Raw genomic sequence first — 17,657 nt, forward strand, 5'->3', positions numbered from 1 at the left:
AGTCATGAAAAGACACGGGCGAACCTTAAAGGAACATCGCTAAGTGAAAGCAGCCTATCTGAAAGCCTGCACCCTGATTCCAGCTGTGCCGCGTTCTGCAGGAGGCAAAGCTGTGGAGACAGTCAGGAGACCAGTGGTTGCCAGTGGTGGGTGGGGAGGGATGGAAAGGAGAAGCACAGAGGGGTCTTTAGGGCAGGGAAAATTCCGTATGGTATCATGATGGCGGACACGTGGCGTCGTCTATTTGTCCAGACCCACAGGGCGGACAGCAGCAAAAGCAAACCCTCGTGTGAGCCGTGGGCTCTGGTGACCGGGACGTGTCTGCGTGGGCTCTTCAGCTGTAACGAAGGCACCGTTCTGGTCGGGGCACTGATTGTCGGGGAGCTGGGGGTATATGGGAGCTCTCTGTGCTCTCCCCTGAATTTCGCTATGACCTTAAAACTGCTCTGAAAAAACAGCCAATTAGAAAAAAGCCAGAAAGTGTAAAAGGTGCACAGCAGGGCCCTTCCCATCCCTGGAGGTCATCGGCTTTTGAGTCCCTGCTGTGCCACCCAGCGCTTCTCGCTTCTCGTGGGCGCCGGTACAAACGTGCACGGCTGGCCTGACCCTCTTCCACTCGGCGCCTCACTCTTGCGTTCGGTAAATCTAAGGGCTGTTGCCAAGGCTTGCCGTGGCCTTCCTCGTTCCTGCGGGCGTGCAGTGACCCCTGTCCCAGGAGTCCTCCTATGCGGACCGCTTAGCCAGTCCCCTGTGACGGGTTAGCTCCCGTTTTCTGCAATTTGGAAGCAGCGCCGTGTTGAATGTCACGCCCCACATGACAGATCCCCCAGATCCACTCAGTGGGCCCGAGGGTGTTTGAATTTATGACTGGCAGGTGGTGCCGGACAGCCCACCAGAGGGCTTGAGCCGTCCCACTGCCCCACGTACCGCCAGCAGCCTGCAGACTGAGGGCCGGGGAGCTTTGCGTCTCTGTCGTGAGCAGGGCTGGGACTTCCTGACAGCACTTTTGGGGCCGTGCAGCAGAAAGGGCGCATGCTTGTTGTCAGAGTGACCCGGGTTCAAGTCCCAGAACTGGGACAGCAGCCACTCAGACCCCCTGAGCTCTCGTGTCGGGGCGGTGGGGGTGGCCCCGTGAGCTGCCCTGGTCCCTGTAAAGTCACCGTGCTCTTGGTGGCCTGTGTCACTGAGGAGAGGACTCGTAGCTCAGAGAGACCACGACTCAGGCCGACAAGGGGCAAAGTGAGGATGTGGGCCGGGCAGCCCTATCCGCACAGCCTCCCCGCACCCCAGCCCCGTCCCTAGGCCCCCGCCAGCCCGTCGGTGCAATGGGGACCGTGGTGCCCACCCCACAGGGTGGTGGCCAGGATCAAGCAGGGCTGTGTGTGCGGAGCCCCCTGGGCATGGCTGCAAGGTGGCACAGGCCCCTCCACACTCATCCGGCGGCAGTGCCAGCCTGGTCCCTGGTGCGGGGGCTCCGAGAACACGTGTAGTGGATGGAGCAGGGGCAGCTGCTGGGGGTCTGGAGGCCTTTGGTTCAGCTGGGGGCTGGCAGGGGGACCACTGTCCGGATTTGGCTGAGAACCCGGTGCCTTGGGGTGAGCCCTGCCCCTGTCCCCTACCAGGCGTGGACGACGGGGAGGACATCCCCCGGGAGATGCTGATTGGGATCTACGAGCGGATCCGCAAGCGGGAGCTGAAGACCAACGAGGACCACGTGTCGCAGGTGCAGAAGGTGGAGAAGCTCATCGTGGGGAAGAAGCCGGTAGGTGGTCTCCGTCCCCACCGCGGGGGGAGCCGCCGCGGGAGGCCCGGGGTTCCCAAGACCCACCCACCCCGCCACCCCAGGCTGCCCCGCTGGCTTGGCTTCGGCCAGTAGCCGCAGTGCCTTTGGAACCTGTTCCCTTCCAGGTGGGGTTGGTGAATTATGTCAGGTTTGGGGCTTTTTAAGGGAGTAACAACCCTTCTCTCTGGGTCCCCTTTGACGAGAATCTGAGGCTCTTGATAAACCAATGGCCGGGGCTGTGCAGTGGCTCTCTGGCGGCCTGGGCTCCCCGTCAGAGCCCGCTGGGGGCGCCCTGGGAGGCGCTGTGGGCGGGGCGTCACCCCGGGGTCTCCATCAGGGCCCAGGTGTGTACTTGGAACCTTAACATCTCTTGTTGTCTGTTCACTGCTCCCCCCTGTAGATTGGATCCCTGCACCACGGACTCGGCTGTGTGAGTTCCCCTCGGCTTTCGCCTTCCGTGATCCCCACTCCCCCGCAGCTCGCGGCTCCCAGACCCACAGTTCTGGCTGCATGAGTTAATTTCCGGAGCCATAAGAAATTTGATTTTCACAGTTATCTCCGCCTCAGATCTCTGCGAGCATGCGGGAGGGTTGTGCTGTCAGGCCCAGAGCAGCTGGTCCCCTCCTGTCTCATCTGGGCCCGGTTGAGCTCAGAGATGCCGCTTGTCCCTCGGCCCCGAGACCCTGTGCCTGAACAGATGACCTTGGTGTGGCGTTGAGGCCTCCCCGTCCCCACCCAGCCCACGCTGTGCCTCCCACGTCCCTTTCGCTGCCGGGGCTGGCAGTAGTGTGCCTGCTGGCCGTCATGTGGTCTGCTCCTTACCCCCCCAGCAGCCGGGTCAGCTGCCCCTGCAGAGGGCCCGAGACCCCCGGCACTCCCGTGACCTGCCCTCACCCACCTCCCCAGCCCTGCGTCCTGCCCTCCTTTCTCGCTCACACTCTGCTGCGGACAACGCTGCCCCCTGAGGGCACCAGGCTGGGCCCGCGTCCCCTCCCTCTCATCTGCGGGTCGCTGAGCTCGGGCCTGGAGAGCAGCCCCACGCAGGGCCGTGTGTGCCCACGGCCGCGTGTGCAGAGAGCAGGGACCAGCCCCTCGAGGTGGTGACTGCTGGCTCGGGACCCCGCACGGCTCCCCCAGACCCAGCTGTCGGGGCTGAGAGCCTTCAGGAGGGAGGGCCTGGGGGCGGGGAGGCCCGGGCTCTGCAGCCTCCTGTGTGTGTGGCTCGGGGCGCACATGGCGGGTGCTTTGGGGGCTCAGAAGATACGCGTGGCTCCCTGGCGGGGGCCCCACGAGCCCAGTGCTGAGAGGAGTCGGAGGGCGGTCTCCCTGGAGCAGGGGCCTCCGGAGGCCCGGGCGAGGGCGGGGTGGGGGAGTCCCTCGTCCCCGCGGGTGCGTGGAGCTGACGCCGCCCCTCCACACAGGTGCTCTCGCTGCCGCACCGGCGCCTGGTCTGCTACTGCCGGCTCTTCGAGGTTCCCGACCCAAACAAGCCCCAGAAGCTGGGGCTGCACCAGCGAGAAATCTTCCTGTTCAATGACCTCCTGGTGGTACGTGGTCCCCACGGGGAGGGGCTGGGTGCGCAGACCCCAGAGCGGCTTGGGAGAGCGGCCCCGGCCGCTCCCGGTGTCAGCCGCCTGGGCTCCCACCTCAGGCGGGCTCATCCAGGAAGGGAAAGTCAGCCTCCGCGGGTCCAGGCCCAATCCTGTCCCCTCGGCCGCCGGGGGACCCTCTTCCCGAGACTCTGAGCAGAGGTCTCACTGCTGCCCAAGCCCGCCCCGGGGGCCAGGCGGGTGCGGCGCTGTCTCGCTGGCCTGGGTCTCAGCCCCAGGACTAATGGGCTGAACGTGGCAGAGGTGGGCTCCCCAAAGGGAAGTTGAGCTCTTGCCCCAAAACAGGTAGCACAGATGTGAGCCAGGGAGATAAAGATGTTCCCGCAGGGAGCAGGGGGCGTGCCCTTTGGAGCTCTTGCCTCCTGCAGGCCCCCTTCTTGCCCGAGACCCTATCCCCTTTCCCCACCTGACTGAGGACCAGCTGCTCTCCTCGGCTTCCTGAGGCTGGAATCTAGACGTGTGGGTTCAAGTCCTTTAAGAGTTCCTGACCTTGAGCAGGTCGTTTCAGATCTCCGGCCTCAGTGTCCTTCTCTGTAGAGCTCATCTCTCAGAGGGTTTCACGGTGCCTTTGGGCGGTGCACGGGGACGGCGGGCGTGAGTGTCCCTCCCTGTATCGGTCCTCCCCCGCCCCGGGGGCCTCCTGACCTTGGAACTGCAGGAGGGTCCTCACCCAGGAGAACTCGAACTGTGGGCCCACTTAGAATCCTGAGCGCCCAGGGCTGCTCCCGGCCGCTCGGGCCCAGTGGCTCAGCCTCTGTCTCTGGCTGCCCCCAGGTCACCAAGATCTTCCAGAAGAAGAAGAACTCGGTGACGTACAGCTTCCGACAGTCCTTCTCCCTGTACGGCATGCAGGTCCTACTCTTCGAGAACCAGTGTGAGTGAGTCCCGGGGCCCGTCCACACGTGGCCTGCACCCCGTGGCAGGAGGCGGCCTTGCCTTGGCTTCTCCCAGGCAGCACCAGGGAGGCTGGTGCCACGCGCACTGCCCTGCCCGGCAGGCCCCTCTTGGAAGGGGTGGCGGCGGTAGTGACCCCCCAGCAGCGGCCTGAGCAGACCGAGTCCTCAGGCAGAGGCCACGCCCAGACCACTTTCAGGTTCCCAGGGCTCAGCCCTCGGCCCTGGGCGCGGTGCTAGCGAGAGCCGACCCCGACCTTCTGTAGGACATGCCTCGCACCCGGGGTCTCCAACCGGCAGCCCCTGGTCGGTCGCAGCTCAGTTATGTTACGTTTGAACTCGGTTTTAAATTCGTTGAGCTCATACTGACATCTTTCCCATAAGAGTCAGGTATCCGTGGCTCGTCTTGAAAAGCTAGGTTTGGGCGGATGGCAGGCAGTGGCAGGCTGCACACCCCCCGAGGCCCTGCGGCCGCGGTCTTACCCTGCCCTGCCCGCTCCCCGCGTTTAGGAAAGCCGCTCAGGCCTCTAGGCGTTTGAGGTCCCAGCCCTGACCCAGGTCTGAACCACGGTGGGATTGGTGTTTGGGCCAAGAACCTTCACACACTCAGTGGTGGATGCTTGATTCCCACTGAGGAGAGAGGCTGCCGGGACACCAAAGCCCCAGAGACCCCGAGAGCACGGAGGAGGCACCGGGCCGGTCTGAGCAGAGGACTGTTGGGCGTGGGGTGCCCACGGTGTACCCCAAGGGAGCTGGGGGCCTGGAGACCAGTCGGGAGAGGACAGAAGAGTCCGAAGTGACTGGTTAAGACTGTCCCCGAGAGGGGACACGACCTCCCCCTCCTCCCAGGCTCGGCGCCTGGCCCAGTGACCAAGGATCCTGACCCTAAAGAGTCCAGGCTCCACGCCCTTCCGGTGGGGAAGAACGAGGGCCCTGGCTTTGCCTCAGGTCAGTCGGATCTGCCCTCGACTTGAACACAGAGCGACACAGACCCAGGTCAGGAGCCGGAGACTGCCTGGTGGTCTGTCCAGGCTGCACCGCGAAGCCTTTCCTCCCTGGAGGGATGCGTCCTCTGGGAGCCTGGCCTCGGCGTGCTCCCACGCCCCGGCTGAATGGAGACCCGCTGGTACTTTGCCAGCCAGAAGGGAGGTGGCAGAGCCCGCCCTGAGGCCCGCGCTCTCCTCCTCTTCTGCAGATTACCCCAACGGCATCCGGCTCACATCCGCCGTCCCCGGAGCAGACATCAAAGTGCTAATAAACTTTAACGCCCCCAATCCTCAAGACCGGAAGAAATTCACTGATGACCTGCGGGAGTCCATCGCGGAGGTGCAGGAGATGGAAAAGCACAGGATAGAGAGTAAGTCACGGATGCCCGGCGGGGGGCCTGCTGGGTGCAGGCGTTGCCTCCCATCTTGGGGCCGAGACAGTGGTGAGAGGCCAGGGTGCAGGGACTCTGTGAGCCCAGAGGTGAGATGCCCTCGGCCTCTTCTGGCCTTCCCACGGCCACGTGACCAGGCAGCCCACCCGCCCAGGTCGTGGGAGGCGGCACAGAGGAAGGAGGGGTGGGCAGGGGTCTCTGGGTGGGAGCCGGGCTTCCAAGGCCCAGGCCTGTCCTGCCCGAGGAACTACATCGTGTGCCCTGAGGGCAGGCCTCTCGGGACCCTGGTCACCCCGTGTCCAGAGCCCTGGACCTGAGCCCTTTGCACTTGAGCGTGGTTGGTATTTGTGTCTTCTGCGCCCGACCACCCGGAGGGGTCAGGGCTGGGGCCATCCCCTGGTTTTCGTTAAAGCCGATGATACCCCTGCTTCTCCTGGCTTTAAGCCTGCTTCCTGGAGGCACATGGGTGCCCCAACCCCTGGCCTCCATCCACAGCCAGGCCGGGTTAACTCCTCTCCACACCCGCGCAAATCCGCCTCCTAGGAAAGTGACTGACCTTCCTGCAGACCTCGGGCACTCTGGTCTCTCCAGCCTCCTTTCTGGGGTCTCATTTCGGCCCCTTTGGTCGCAGGTGCCGTCGCTTCTGCTCTTTCCCAGACGGCCTTGCCCCTCACTTGCCCCCTTCCGGGGAGGTGGCGGCTCAGCCCGGTGCCACCCTGAGCAGAGGCCCCCCCGAGTCCTCTGCGTTGCCCTCCGGGGGGGCCCCAGCCCCTTGCCCTCCCCAAGCCACCCTTGGCTGGGGGCCACGCTCCCCTCACTGGGTCCCTCGGCCTCTGTTCCAGCGGAGCTCGAGAAGCAGAAGGGCGTCGTGCGGCCCAGCATGTCCCAGTGCTCCAGCCTCAAGAAGGAGCCGGGCGGCGGGACCCTGAGCCGGGCCTGCCTGGACGACAGCTACGCCAGCGGCGAGGGCCTCAAGCGCAGCGCCCTCAGCAGCTCCCTGCGCGACCTCTCAGAAGCGGGTAAGAGCTGGGCCCAGGACCGCCCCCTACCCAGCGCACGCGGGACTCGGCCGCCCGTGGCCGGCGGGGCTTGCGTCGGCCGGAAGGGGCTGTGTTGGAGGCTCGGACGGTGGAGGGGCTCGGACGGAGCTCGCTTGGGTGGCCGTCCCCAAACCACAGCAGCATGTGGCCACGCGGAGAGGGCGTCCCCCAAAGGCCAAAGGAAACGGGGCCGAATGGTCAAAGGCAGGACAGCCGGGAGGTTACCCCTGGTCTCCCTTGCTTATTTATTTTATTCTTTTATTTGTTTTCTGAAATCTGCTCTCACGCAGAGTGAGTCGGCCCCGCTGACGGGTGGGTCCCCTGTACTCTGTGCTGCCCCGTCCCTGTGCTTCATGCTGATGAATGAGATGGAGTGAAGCCCTTGACACTGTGTCTGGGACCCCGTCTCCCACTGTCCTCGGTCTTGCTTTCCGCACAGAGGTCTCCCTTCCTGGGAAACCCGGGCCTCCGTCCAGCCCAGAGACGCGGCCACGCCTGGCCCTGGGACGTCAGGGGAAAGCCCTGGCGGAAATGTGATTGTCGTTGTTGTTCCTTTGTTCCTGTGTGCGTCTGATTTGCTGCCAGCCTCTTAGCGTGCAAGCAAGCAGCACCCCTCGAGCCGCCCGGGGTTCCTGGGGCGGGGGCTGTGCGTGGGGCGTCAGCGAGCAGGGAGCTTCTGCCGGCGGCCCTGCCCGACCTCGGCTGGGGCGGGGAGGCGGGAGGTGAGCGCTGCTGCAGCCTGCTTTGCCTGCCAGCGCGGTCGGTCGGAGGAGCCACGGGGTGAGGCGATGCACGCCAGCGGCTCTTCAGCCCCCCACTAGGCGTGTCCAGCCAGGCAGCTTCTCCCTTGAGGGAGCTCAGGGGCCGCGGCGCAGCGGAGGGAGCCGGACACGGGGGCACGTGGCTGTGCCAGGACCCCAGGCTCCCACCCCGAGGCCCCAGCTGTCCCAGCCACAGGAGCCTGACGTAACCGCGGCTCTGCTGGCGAAGACCCTCTCTGGCTGAGACCAGCCTCCTCCTCTCCAGGGCCCAGCGGACCCCTCCCCACCAGGGCCTCGCCCACCCCACCGGCCTCAGGCATCACCGCTTGACCAGCGCTGGGCCCCCGTACAGAGCCTGCTGATGACCCCATCCCTCCCTTCAGCTTACTCATTTCCCAGAAGTGTTTTTCTTTTTTTTTTTTTTGAGTTGGATTTTTTTCTTTGTTTCTGTCTCGTCATTTTTTTTTTTTTCCATAGTGAAAATCCGAATTGCATGGCCAGCGTGAGAGTCAAGCAGGGCTTCTCAACCCCGGCTCTGTTGACGTCTTGTGCCAGAGCACTCCTGGCCTCTGCCCACCAGACGCCAGTAACACCCCCCAGTCATGACAGCCAGTAATGTCCCCCCAAATTGCCAGGTGCCCTCTGGGGGAGAAGTACCACCCCTGGTTGGCAGAATTGCCGTGGTTGAGAACCGCTGGTTTTCCCCGTGGCTTGTTACACCCAGCTAATCGTAACCAGACTGCTCAGGGCTTCTGCAGGCTGGGGGCCCAGGGCCCGTGTTTGAGTTTGTGCAGTGGGGCAGGTTCTGGCCTCTCTGGGTCCTGTCCAGCCCCCTCGGGTAGCAGTGGCCTCAGCGCAGCCGGCTACGGCCCCTCCAGCTCCCGGTGATCAGGGCCTCAGCTCTCCACTCTCTGCTTGGGGGCCAGACAGAGCCGCGCGCCCGGGTGCATGGCCATGAGAAGGGCGGAGCTCCGAGGCCTGGCTGATTTCTGTTTATCGGTACCGTTGCCATTTTTGTCTGGGGATTCTGAGCCGAGAAGGACTCCAGGGAGCGAGTCCTCTCGGGTCCTAAACCACCGCGAAGAGAAGCCCCGGGAAAGCGCCCCCTGCGCCGAAGGTGAGAGGGGCGGTAAGGTGGGTGTTTGAGTCCTGGTGACCGCCGAAGCCCCAGACTGGGACAGGCCCCCTGCGACCTCCAGAGGAAGACGGGCCGGCGCCAGCTGCCTGCCGGAAGACGCCGGAGACGTGCCCCTATGTGCTGGACTAGGTCGGGGCGAAGCTCTCCCGCACCCGCCGTGCCCCGGCCGAGATGGGCTTGTCGGGAAGAGGTGAGGCGCAGGGCCAGCCTCTCCCCTCGGGACAGTGACGCCCAGCAGCCGGCTTGTCATCGTTCCCAGAGCAGCTGCCCCAGACCTGCGACCACACGTCCCTCCAGGAGGCAGCACCCGGGGATGTGCCCTCGGCCAGGCGCGAACCCCGGGGACCTGGGAGGCAGTCGTGGTTTGGCGGCCCAGGAGGAACCGGGCGGCAGACTTCCCAAGAGGCAGGGGGACGGCCCTGGCCCCCAGCCCGGCTCCCCGCTGAGCTGCGAGGCCTCGTCCCGTGTCTCCGCGTGGTCTTCCTTCAGCTGGGCCCCCTGCTCGTTTCAGTGGCACCAGAGCCCTGCCAGCCTGAGATCAAGGACCCACAGGGACCTCCGACACGGGTGTGACTGGGCCTTAGCTCCTGCCGCAGATCAGTCAAGGCACAGTGGACCCCGTCCACGGACCCCGAGGCCCCCAGCCCCTCGCCAGCCGAGCTGCCCAGCACCGGTCCCCACGGAGAGGACATCTCCCGGGCCCGCGGGGTCTGCCGTCGTTACCCGGGGCGCAGCTGGAAGCCTGCCACGTCCTGCACCTGGTGGGGAAGAGCTGGTGGCTCCTGGCGGCCAGTTTCCAGAGCAGCCCCTGCTGTCCCACGATGGGCACTCCGCACGTGTAGCGGCCAGTGGGCCAGCGGCTGCCTCTCCTGGGGTGGGGGCCACGCTCGGGGCGGCCTCCCAAGCAGAGCCCATCAGAGGGCCGCGCAGCACGCCGATTCCGGGGTCTTTGGCTCCAGGCCCTGGTCGAGTTACACCTCTGGGCTTGGGTTCCCCAGATGCAGGTGGGCCTAGCGCTGCCCTCCAGGATCTGTGAGAGTCAGTACCCACAGAGCACTGGGGGTGGGGCCTGGCCCGTGTGCTGGCTGTTGTCACCCTCAGCGTTGCTAGGGCCACGGCACGAGACCTCGGGCAGAGCCCTGTCTGCCTGCTGTCCCAACGCCGAGAAGCCAGGAAGGCAGGGAAGAGCCTCGCCGGGCACCCCGTCTGGATGCGGCTCCCAAGCTGTCCGTGGCCGGGCTGGCAGGGCCTGCTCTGACCCTCGAGAGGCGCCGGCTGGGGCAGGGCTCACCTGAGGCTTGTGCAGGATCCGGAGATGGTTGCGGGGGACCCCAAAACAGGGCAGGCAAGGAAGGAGTGGTGGGGATACGTGAGTGGGAACAGCTGTCCCAGCTCCTCCTCCATCAGTAGGTGGTGTGCACGTGTGCAGACGCCCACACGTGCGTCTGCCGTGGGCAGGTGTCTGCGGGTGCGCCCGGGACTGGAGTGCAGGACTCCTGCGGGGACATCCCGTATCTCCTGCTGACTTGAGAAGTTGAAAAGGTGAAGTCTGAGAAACTCAGAATCACTCCAAGACATCCAAGTTAGAGCTCCCCTGAGTCTTGGCCCACGGTGGGCAGGAGAGGGGCTGTTCAGCTCCAGCGGGGGCAGCGTATGAAGCCGCAGCCCCCAGCCCCGGGCCTGGCCCAGTCCTGTTGGGAGAAGCAGGCCAGCTGGAGGGTGCTGCTGGCCCGGCGGGGCCTCTGTCTTCCCTCTCTGTCCCTAGTCCTTAGAGGAGTGTCCCCAGCCTTAGAGGGGCTAGAGAGCAGATTGAGACGCTCCAGGGACAGCAGAGGTCTGAGCATAGCCAGCCCAGGGAGCGGGGGCCATGCCTAGTGGACAGATGTGGAAACTGAGGCAAAGAGTAGACGGCGTGCCAGGTAGGGTCACCCCTCCAGCTGCAGAGCCCCCCTTCTGGAGGCTGGGCTCTAATTCTGTTCCATGTCCCTGGGCCACCTGTTGGGACAGAAGGCAGGAAGGAAAGGTCACCACTCTTCTCACAGCGGCGGAAAGATAAGGAAGGGAAAGGTCATTTTCAGCTGGGAACGAGGGCCAGTCCCCACCTGGTGGTCCATGGTCTTCAGCAACCTCATCCGCTGTGCGGCGCAGTTCCGAGTGGGCTCTGAGGCCAGGGTCCAGCACGGCCTTCGGTGGACCCCAGGCTCCCAGCTGGAACTCAGGTTTGGGGGTCAGCAGGCAAGGCAAGGGCACCGGAGCTCCCCTGAGCCTGCCGTTGTGAGCCCAGGCCCGAGGGCCTGTCCCAGGCACGTGCAGCTGCCACCGTGAGGCCCGAAGGGTCCAGACACGCCCTCTCCACCCAGCGCGGCTCGGGGTGTGGGCCACAGGACGGCACGAGGCAGCGCCTTCCATCCTCCAGGCTCCTGGGTCCGGCCCGGGTCCAGCTCAGAAGGCAGCGTGGCCAAGATTTCCCGCCTCGGGGACGGGCGGACGCGGCGTGAACGTGCTCACTGGGGGGATTGAGCCGGTCAGTCCGTCGGCCAGAGCTTCCGTCTCCTGCTGGTGGGGACAGAGAGACACCTGTCCCGCCCCATGGGGCTTGCCAGGCCGGCACAGGTGGAAGCTGGAAGCCGTCTTGGAGCCCCTTCTCTGCCTCAGTCTCGGTGTCCTGCAGACATGCCTGGAGAAGTCGCCCGGGGCACCGGGACCGGCGGGGGCCAGGGCGGTCGCTGGACATCCAGAACCAAGAGGCAGACTCAGTCTCCTCTGGCACAGCCAACACAGGTTGCGTGCCTGCTACGTGCCACGTGCAGGGGACGCAGAGGCGTTGACAGCGAGGGCTCACGCCTGGGGAACGTGTGTGGCGTCCCAGCGGGCCGTGCCCACAGAGGACTCCAGGCCCTGCGCTGGGAGGAAGTCCCAGCGTCCCTGTCCCTGGCCAGACACTGCACAAACCAAACACGGGCCCAGGGTGCGGCCCCCCCTGCTCCACCGGGAGAAAGAGGACGTGGAGTTTAGTCTCCTCACCGTCAGGCCCACCAGCAGCCGGGGAGGCAGACGTGTGTGCGTGTGCGTGCGCCATACATACGTATGTGAAATCCACCGCAGGTCAGGCCGGGCAGGACCACGCTTGGCTCGTCTTAGCTGTGGGAGGAGCTGCCCTTGCCCGTCCCCGCTGGCAGGCAGCTGAGGCCCCCTGGAGCTCGGGGGCAGCCGGGCCTGTGCGCCCACCCCAGCCCCCCGGAGGCCCCTCCCCCCAGGCTCCCGGTCCAGGAGAGGGGGTTAAAGTTGGGCTGGTTGAAAAAGATTTTTTTTTTTTTTTTTTTTTTTTTTTTTTTGCTTTTTAAGAACCCCCGTTGTCTTGTTAACTCATTACTGCCCTGCCACCGGCTCCCCCGGGCCATCCGGCGGCAGCGCCCGGCCCCGTGTCGCGTCTAACCTGTGGTATTGCATGTTCTGGGCAGGGAAGCGAGGGCGTCGCAGCAGTGCGGGATCGCTAGAGAGCAATGTGGAAGTAAGTCGGAAGCCCCCCGTCCAGCTGGCTGTCGTGTGTCGCCTCCTGGTGTCTTTCTGTTTTGCTCCTCCTCCCCTTCTGCACAGAGGCTCAGACCCCCCGCCTGCCTCGTCCGTGCATGCCGCCCGCCTGGCGTTCCCGTGCCCCTCACCGCTTGTCTGGGCTGCAGCGGAGGGGGTGGGTCTGGGTGTTGTGGTTTAGTCTCCGCCTAACCCGTCCCCGCGGTCCCAGCATGGTTCACTTCCCGGCTTCCCGCTCATCCCGGGCCGGAGGCGGCGGCCGCCGGGCGCCCTCCCCCGCCCCGCGCTGGCGGGTTCTGCCACCTCGGGACTTCCATGCTCCGCCATCCCCATCGCTTCCCTCCTGGAGGTTCGATTGCTGTGTGTCTGCAGTCAGGGCACCACGGAATTGCTCAGCTAGCTCGGGGGAGGAGAGCCATGAGAGCAAGAGGAATTCAGTGTGGATTTCATGAGATTTCATTCATCCTCCAGCCATCTCGATATTCCTGTTCACATCTAACCTCAGCTTGCAGACCTTTCTGTTTCCTTCTTTTCCCGTGTTTGGTTTGCAGTAGTAGCCGCAGTGAAATGCCTAGGCGGTGCCCACCCCCAGGACGGGGCTTCCCCAGCCCCTCTTGTCCCCCTCGCCACCTCCCCAGAAACCTGGGGACCGGCACAGGCAGAGCACACGCCCTCGGACGTTGAGAGGACCCAGGAGAGCTTAGGGCAGGACCGGCCCTTCCCCTGCACGCGGCCCGCCCGCCCGCCCGCCCCACCCTACCCAGCACACGCCGCTTACACACACCCGCAGACACACGGTTCTGATCTGGAAGCTCCGGCCGCCTCCGGCAACGAGGTGCTCATCAGGCCAAGAGCAGAGGTCAACCTTGACCCGCCGCGGCTGCGTCCCCCCCCCACAACCGACCTTTCTCCCCAAAGGCCCCCTCCCGGCCCCTCCAGCCGACCTGCACGGTAGTGTCCGGAGGTGGCGCCTGAGTCCAGCCTTACACGGCCCGGCCTCTGCGGCTACCGAGTTGAACTAAGGCTTAGCAGTCAGTGGGTGAACTTTTTTTTGACATTTCTTAAGAATCATTCTGACGTAAGTGCTCTAAGCTCTTTTAATTTTGGTTTCTATGAATTTCCTTTTTAGGGGTCCATCATTAGCAGTCCTCACATGCGCCGGAGAGCTACATCAACACGAGACTGTCCATCTCGCCCACACCAGGCCATGCCCAACTCCTCCTCCCTCCTGGGCTCCTTATTTGGGAGTAAGAGAGGGAAGCCCCCTCCCCAGGCCCACTTGCCCCCAGCCCCTCCCCAGCCGCCCCCCCACGCGCCTCATCCCTCGCCCGGCCACCCCCAGGGGCCCGCGGAGGGCCCCTTGCAGGCCCCGGTGCACGGGCACCACGGCCAGTACTGCCCCCTCCAACAGAACCCGCCCCCCTACCATCACCACCACCACTACCACCCGCCCCAGCACATCCAGCACACACACCAGTACCACCACGGCCCCCATGGGGGGCAGCCCGCCTACGGGGCCCATGCCCACAGCCACCCGCCGCTGCCCTCGGCCCACGCCGGCCACCCGGGCCACGTGGGCCACGCCGTGCACCACCACGGGCAGCCCCCTGCCCCGCCGCCCCTCCCCAGCAGCAAGGCCAAACCCAGCGGCATCAGCACGATTGTGTAGACAGCCTGGGCGGGGGTCCCGGGCCCCCCCAGAGCAAGTGCACACCACACAGGCGCGCCCAGGGGCGGCAGCCCCAGACCAGACCCAGGGCACTTTCTGTTTCCACCTCCCCGTTTGCTCCCGGCCCGGACGGAGCCCCCCAAGCCCCGGGGCTTGTGTCACAGGGAACAAACCCCCCCCCCAAGTTTCGTTTAGCGGTGGCGCCCCAGGCTCTATCCACCTCAGCCCGGGAGGTGGGCCTCGGTCACCATCAGCCCTGAAACGGTGCCGCCGGCCAGGTAGATGTCGAGCTCCCCGCCCTGACGCCCCACCTGTAGCCCTCAGCTCTCTGCTCCCTCACTGTACACGCAGATGAGAACCCAGCCTAGGAAAAGAAGAGACGACACAAAAAACCAGAGACAGAACCAAACAAAAAACCCAAAACTTGCTGCATTATTGCTCTTTTATTGACAATGGGCAAAAATTAAGTAGACCTGATATGGTTGATGAAAATACGTAAGTAAACTTTATATAATATAAATATATAAATATATAAATATATATATATATATACTGTATAGGTAGTATTTGTGTGTGAAAGGCAAACGTTTCAGTCCACGAAATTAGCAATATAGACTTTACAAGGAGCTCCACTTACCTGATAGGAAAGACAGTACCTTAGACAAACGTGTGAGAGGGTAGACCAAAAACTTAAATGCTAGGGACAAAATTCATATTCTTCCGTATTTTCATAAAAAAGAAGAGAAGCCCCCCTAGGACTGGCGGAAATCTTTACACGATCATTACTAACTGTGCCAAGTAACATAGCATCTAACTGTTTTAAAAGTCCGATATTGCTTTGTATAAATCCTTATTTTATTAACAGAAGACTATCATAAGTAATCAGTATTATAACTGCTCTGTTATTTCAGGTAAGCAAATAGATAAAATGCAGTAAACTCTACAGTAGCAACTCGAGACAGCTAGTTAAGAACTGGTTGCCTTGGACCATTGGTTACAGATTCTTAGACACTTTAATGGCTGCAATAACTGTGAATTTCCATGATCCATGTTTCTTTTGTATGCATTTGATTTAATGCACACTCATTCAGAGCCCTCTGCGGGGGGCCCCATACACGGCAGAGGTATTCATCTCCAACATGAAAACGACCAACTCATCCTGTGTCCCCAGCACCATAGCTCCCTCATCCTGTCTCCAACCGCAGCAGGCGGACGCCCCGGAACCCGAAGGCTGCTCTTAGCGTTTAGTGACCCAGGGCGGTGTGTGTGTTTCCCGTTTTGTTTTCTGAGTGGTGGCCGTGATCATCGTGATTCCATGTGGCCGTGTGCTAGCGCGACCCCCGTGTCATCACCGTGGCCCATCTGACCCCGGCCGACGAGTGCCCGGCCCCGCCAGTGCGGCCCCGCCGCCTCCTCACGGTCAGGCGGCTGCCGGGGCATCACGACTCTCCGCTGTGCTCTTGTCGCTTCCATGTTGTGGTGACACCATCCGCTCCCCCGGGGCTGGCGCCGCACGCGCCCGGTTCTGTGCCTGAGTCACCCACGGGACGTACTTTGTAGTTTCAGCCCTTCGAGCCACTGCAGCCGCCAGTGCTGTGCTCCTAAGCCGTGGACCCGAGGATCGCCCCCGGCACCTGCCGGGCAGGGAGCTCTTCCAGAAAGGGCGAAGCTGGCGCGGGACTCCGCGGGCGCGGGGCTCTGCCCGCCCACCGCCCCCTTTGTCGCATCATCCAGGTCACCAAACCAGCAAATCTGCAAACCGAGCACTTTGTTAATCTCCATAGAGAGCAAGTACAGCAATCTAGAGTTTAGCTTTTTTTTTTTTTTTTTTTTTTTCCTTTTTCGAAAGAAGTGTGACTTTAACCTGCCCGCCTTTACCTTCCCATCCGTGTCATCCTTCTCTCTCATCTGCTCAGAAAGAGAGAAATGAAAAGCACGGGCGTGTCTCATGTGGTCCAGGCCGGGCTGGTGGGAGGCTCCCCGGTTCCGCGGACCCCGAAGCTCCTTGGTTTCCCTCCAGAGTCCCGCTCCCGAGGCGTTCTCCGTCTTGTGGTGTAAAGGGCGTTGTGATGACAAGGAACAGTCGAATTGTACTGCATGTCCTCTGGCGTCGGGCACGAGGCCACACTTTGTGTTCTGTGTATTTGCAAACTCTCTCAGTGTTCCTGTTGACAAATAGTTGAAGTAAAGTGATAACATATTAAGTATGTCGGCTTTTCTTCACCCTCTGTACCAATCGTAGGCTCTAACTGTAAACTCCAGGTTGTTCCAGAAAAGATGCAGGCAGGCTGATTGACCCCAGGTCGCCCTTTCCGAAGGGCAGTCAGTGATGGAAACAGAGCCAAGCTGGGTAGAGCCGGCGGGGAGGGTGCCCTCTCTCTGCAGGCCATTCGGGACCCTCACCTCCAGGCTGTCACCGGGCTGGGTCCCTGAAGGTGGGGGGGAGTCTCTCCCCGTGTTTCCAACTTTCTGCTGGATTGGGTTCTGGTCAGTGAGGTTTCATCAGTCTTTGTGTTTCGTTTCCAAACTTGTCGTGGAATAAGTGTTCCCGAAAGGTACCCCGTTCCCTGGAGGAGGCCGAAACCCGGCTGCCCCAGACTCGTTTGGGAAGCAGCCGCTCCTGAAAAGCGTGTGGCCCAGGTAGCTTTCTTGAGGCTGCTCTCTCGGGATCCCAGCCCATCCCAGGGTCGCAGCTGTGGGCACCTGTGCTTCACCCCCTGGCACAGGAGGTGGGAGGCTGGGCACCACCGGGATGTGTGTCATCCTTTCTCACTGTCAAGATACACGCGGGGCATTTTGTTCAAGTCACAGATTATTTCAGCAGGTGACCCTTAGAGAAAGCAGTTGGTACCATCACAGAAATCTTTTCTGGGACAACAATTAAATCATGTTGTTTGTTTGTTTGTTTTTTTTAAGTTTATGAATGGATTGCACAACAATGTAAAAATAAAGTTCATCCTAATACGATGTGCACATCTTGCTTAAAAACACCCTCAGTCATCCCGGGTAGAGTGATTTTTCCATCTCGCCCTGCATGCAGCAGAAACCTCTTGGTTTTCTTTAAGATGAGCTGGAAAGACAGCAGATGTTAAACATGACCCTAGGTGTTGACTCAGCACCGTACGAAGCTATGTCGCTACAGGTAAGCATGCATCTAACGGTCCGTTGTAAAATATCATCACCCTTCCTGCCTGAAAAACGAGTCCTTTTGTAAGTATTTTCAATACAACAACAATAATCCAGGAAGCGGGTTGCAGAATGAATCGGCGTGAGGTGAGGGTGGTGAATGGGCACAGCGAGGGGGGGTGGGGGGGGCGTCACCGTGTGACCCGCCTGCGGTCATGCCATGGTCGTGTGTGGGACCACCTCCTCTGGGGCACTGTCGTTCACCTCGAGTCGTTTCACACACTTAGAACCAGGTCTCGAATGCGGGCTCTTCAGACCTCAAGGGCCACCTCGCTCGCAGGAAGCCCGGCACCCACGATGTAACTTTGGGGAGGAAAGAAGTGCTTTTGTTTTCCTATGCGTTCTGTGTGTAAGTAGTAACAGACTCTACTGATGTAAAACCATAGCTGTGATCATGTGGAGAAATCAAATAAATGCTTCAAAACCCTCGAGTTCTTACTTTTTCTGGGAAGTCCAGCGGTTTCCCTGTCGGCCACACGCAGAGACCTCCAGGTGACAGGGCGGCCCATCCCTTGTCGTGACTGCCGTGGGCTCCGGCTTTCCGGGAAGACGTTAATTTGAGGATGCTGATGGACGGCTTAAGATAAAGGTACACGTCGGTACACGTCGCAATGTAGGCACTGGTAGAAGATTTCAGAGGTATTTATAACTTCTAGCAACTTTGGACA

At 62.2% G+C, this 17,657-nt stretch overlaps 1 protein-coding gene across 7 annotated transcripts in view; it reads left to right on the forward strand.

Moving 5' to 3' along the window:
* Positions 1-17,416, forward strand: part of IQSEC1 (IQ motif and Sec7 domain ArfGEF 1) — a 331,819-nt gene extending 314,403 nt beyond the window's left edge. For 2 of the 7 annotated variants that reach the window (XM_036868762.1, XM_036868764.1), the window contains 8 exons: positions 1,623-1,762; positions 2,184-2,213; positions 3,205-3,330; positions 4,168-4,267; positions 5,482-5,643; positions 6,507-6,683; positions 12,065-12,114; positions 15,364-15,552. In XM_036868762.1, the coding sequence (XP_036724657.1) occupies positions 1,623-1,762; positions 2,184-2,213; positions 3,205-3,330; positions 4,168-4,267; positions 5,482-5,643; positions 6,507-6,683; positions 12,065-12,114; positions 15,364-15,408 (830 nt within the window). In that variant the 3' untranslated portion in view covers positions 15,409-15,552. Of the gene's footprint in view, positions 1-1,622; positions 1,763-2,183; positions 2,214-3,204; positions 3,331-4,167; positions 4,268-5,481; positions 5,644-6,506; positions 6,684-12,064; positions 12,115-13,263; positions 14,299-15,363; positions 16,008-16,868; positions 16,946-17,216 lie in introns of those variants that run through there. The other 5 variants (XM_036868758.1, XM_036868759.1, XM_036868761.1 and 2 more) reach the window with 5 other exon arrangements.
* Positions 17,417-17,657: the final 241 nt, after the last annotated feature.

This window comes from Balaenoptera musculus, chromosome 11 (genome assembly GCF_009873245.2).
Source record: "Balaenoptera musculus isolate JJ_BM4_2016_0621 chromosome 11, mBalMus1.pri.v3, whole genome shotgun sequence".
Lineage (NCBI taxonomy): Eukaryota > Metazoa > Chordata > Mammalia > Artiodactyla > Balaenopteridae > Balaenoptera > Balaenoptera musculus.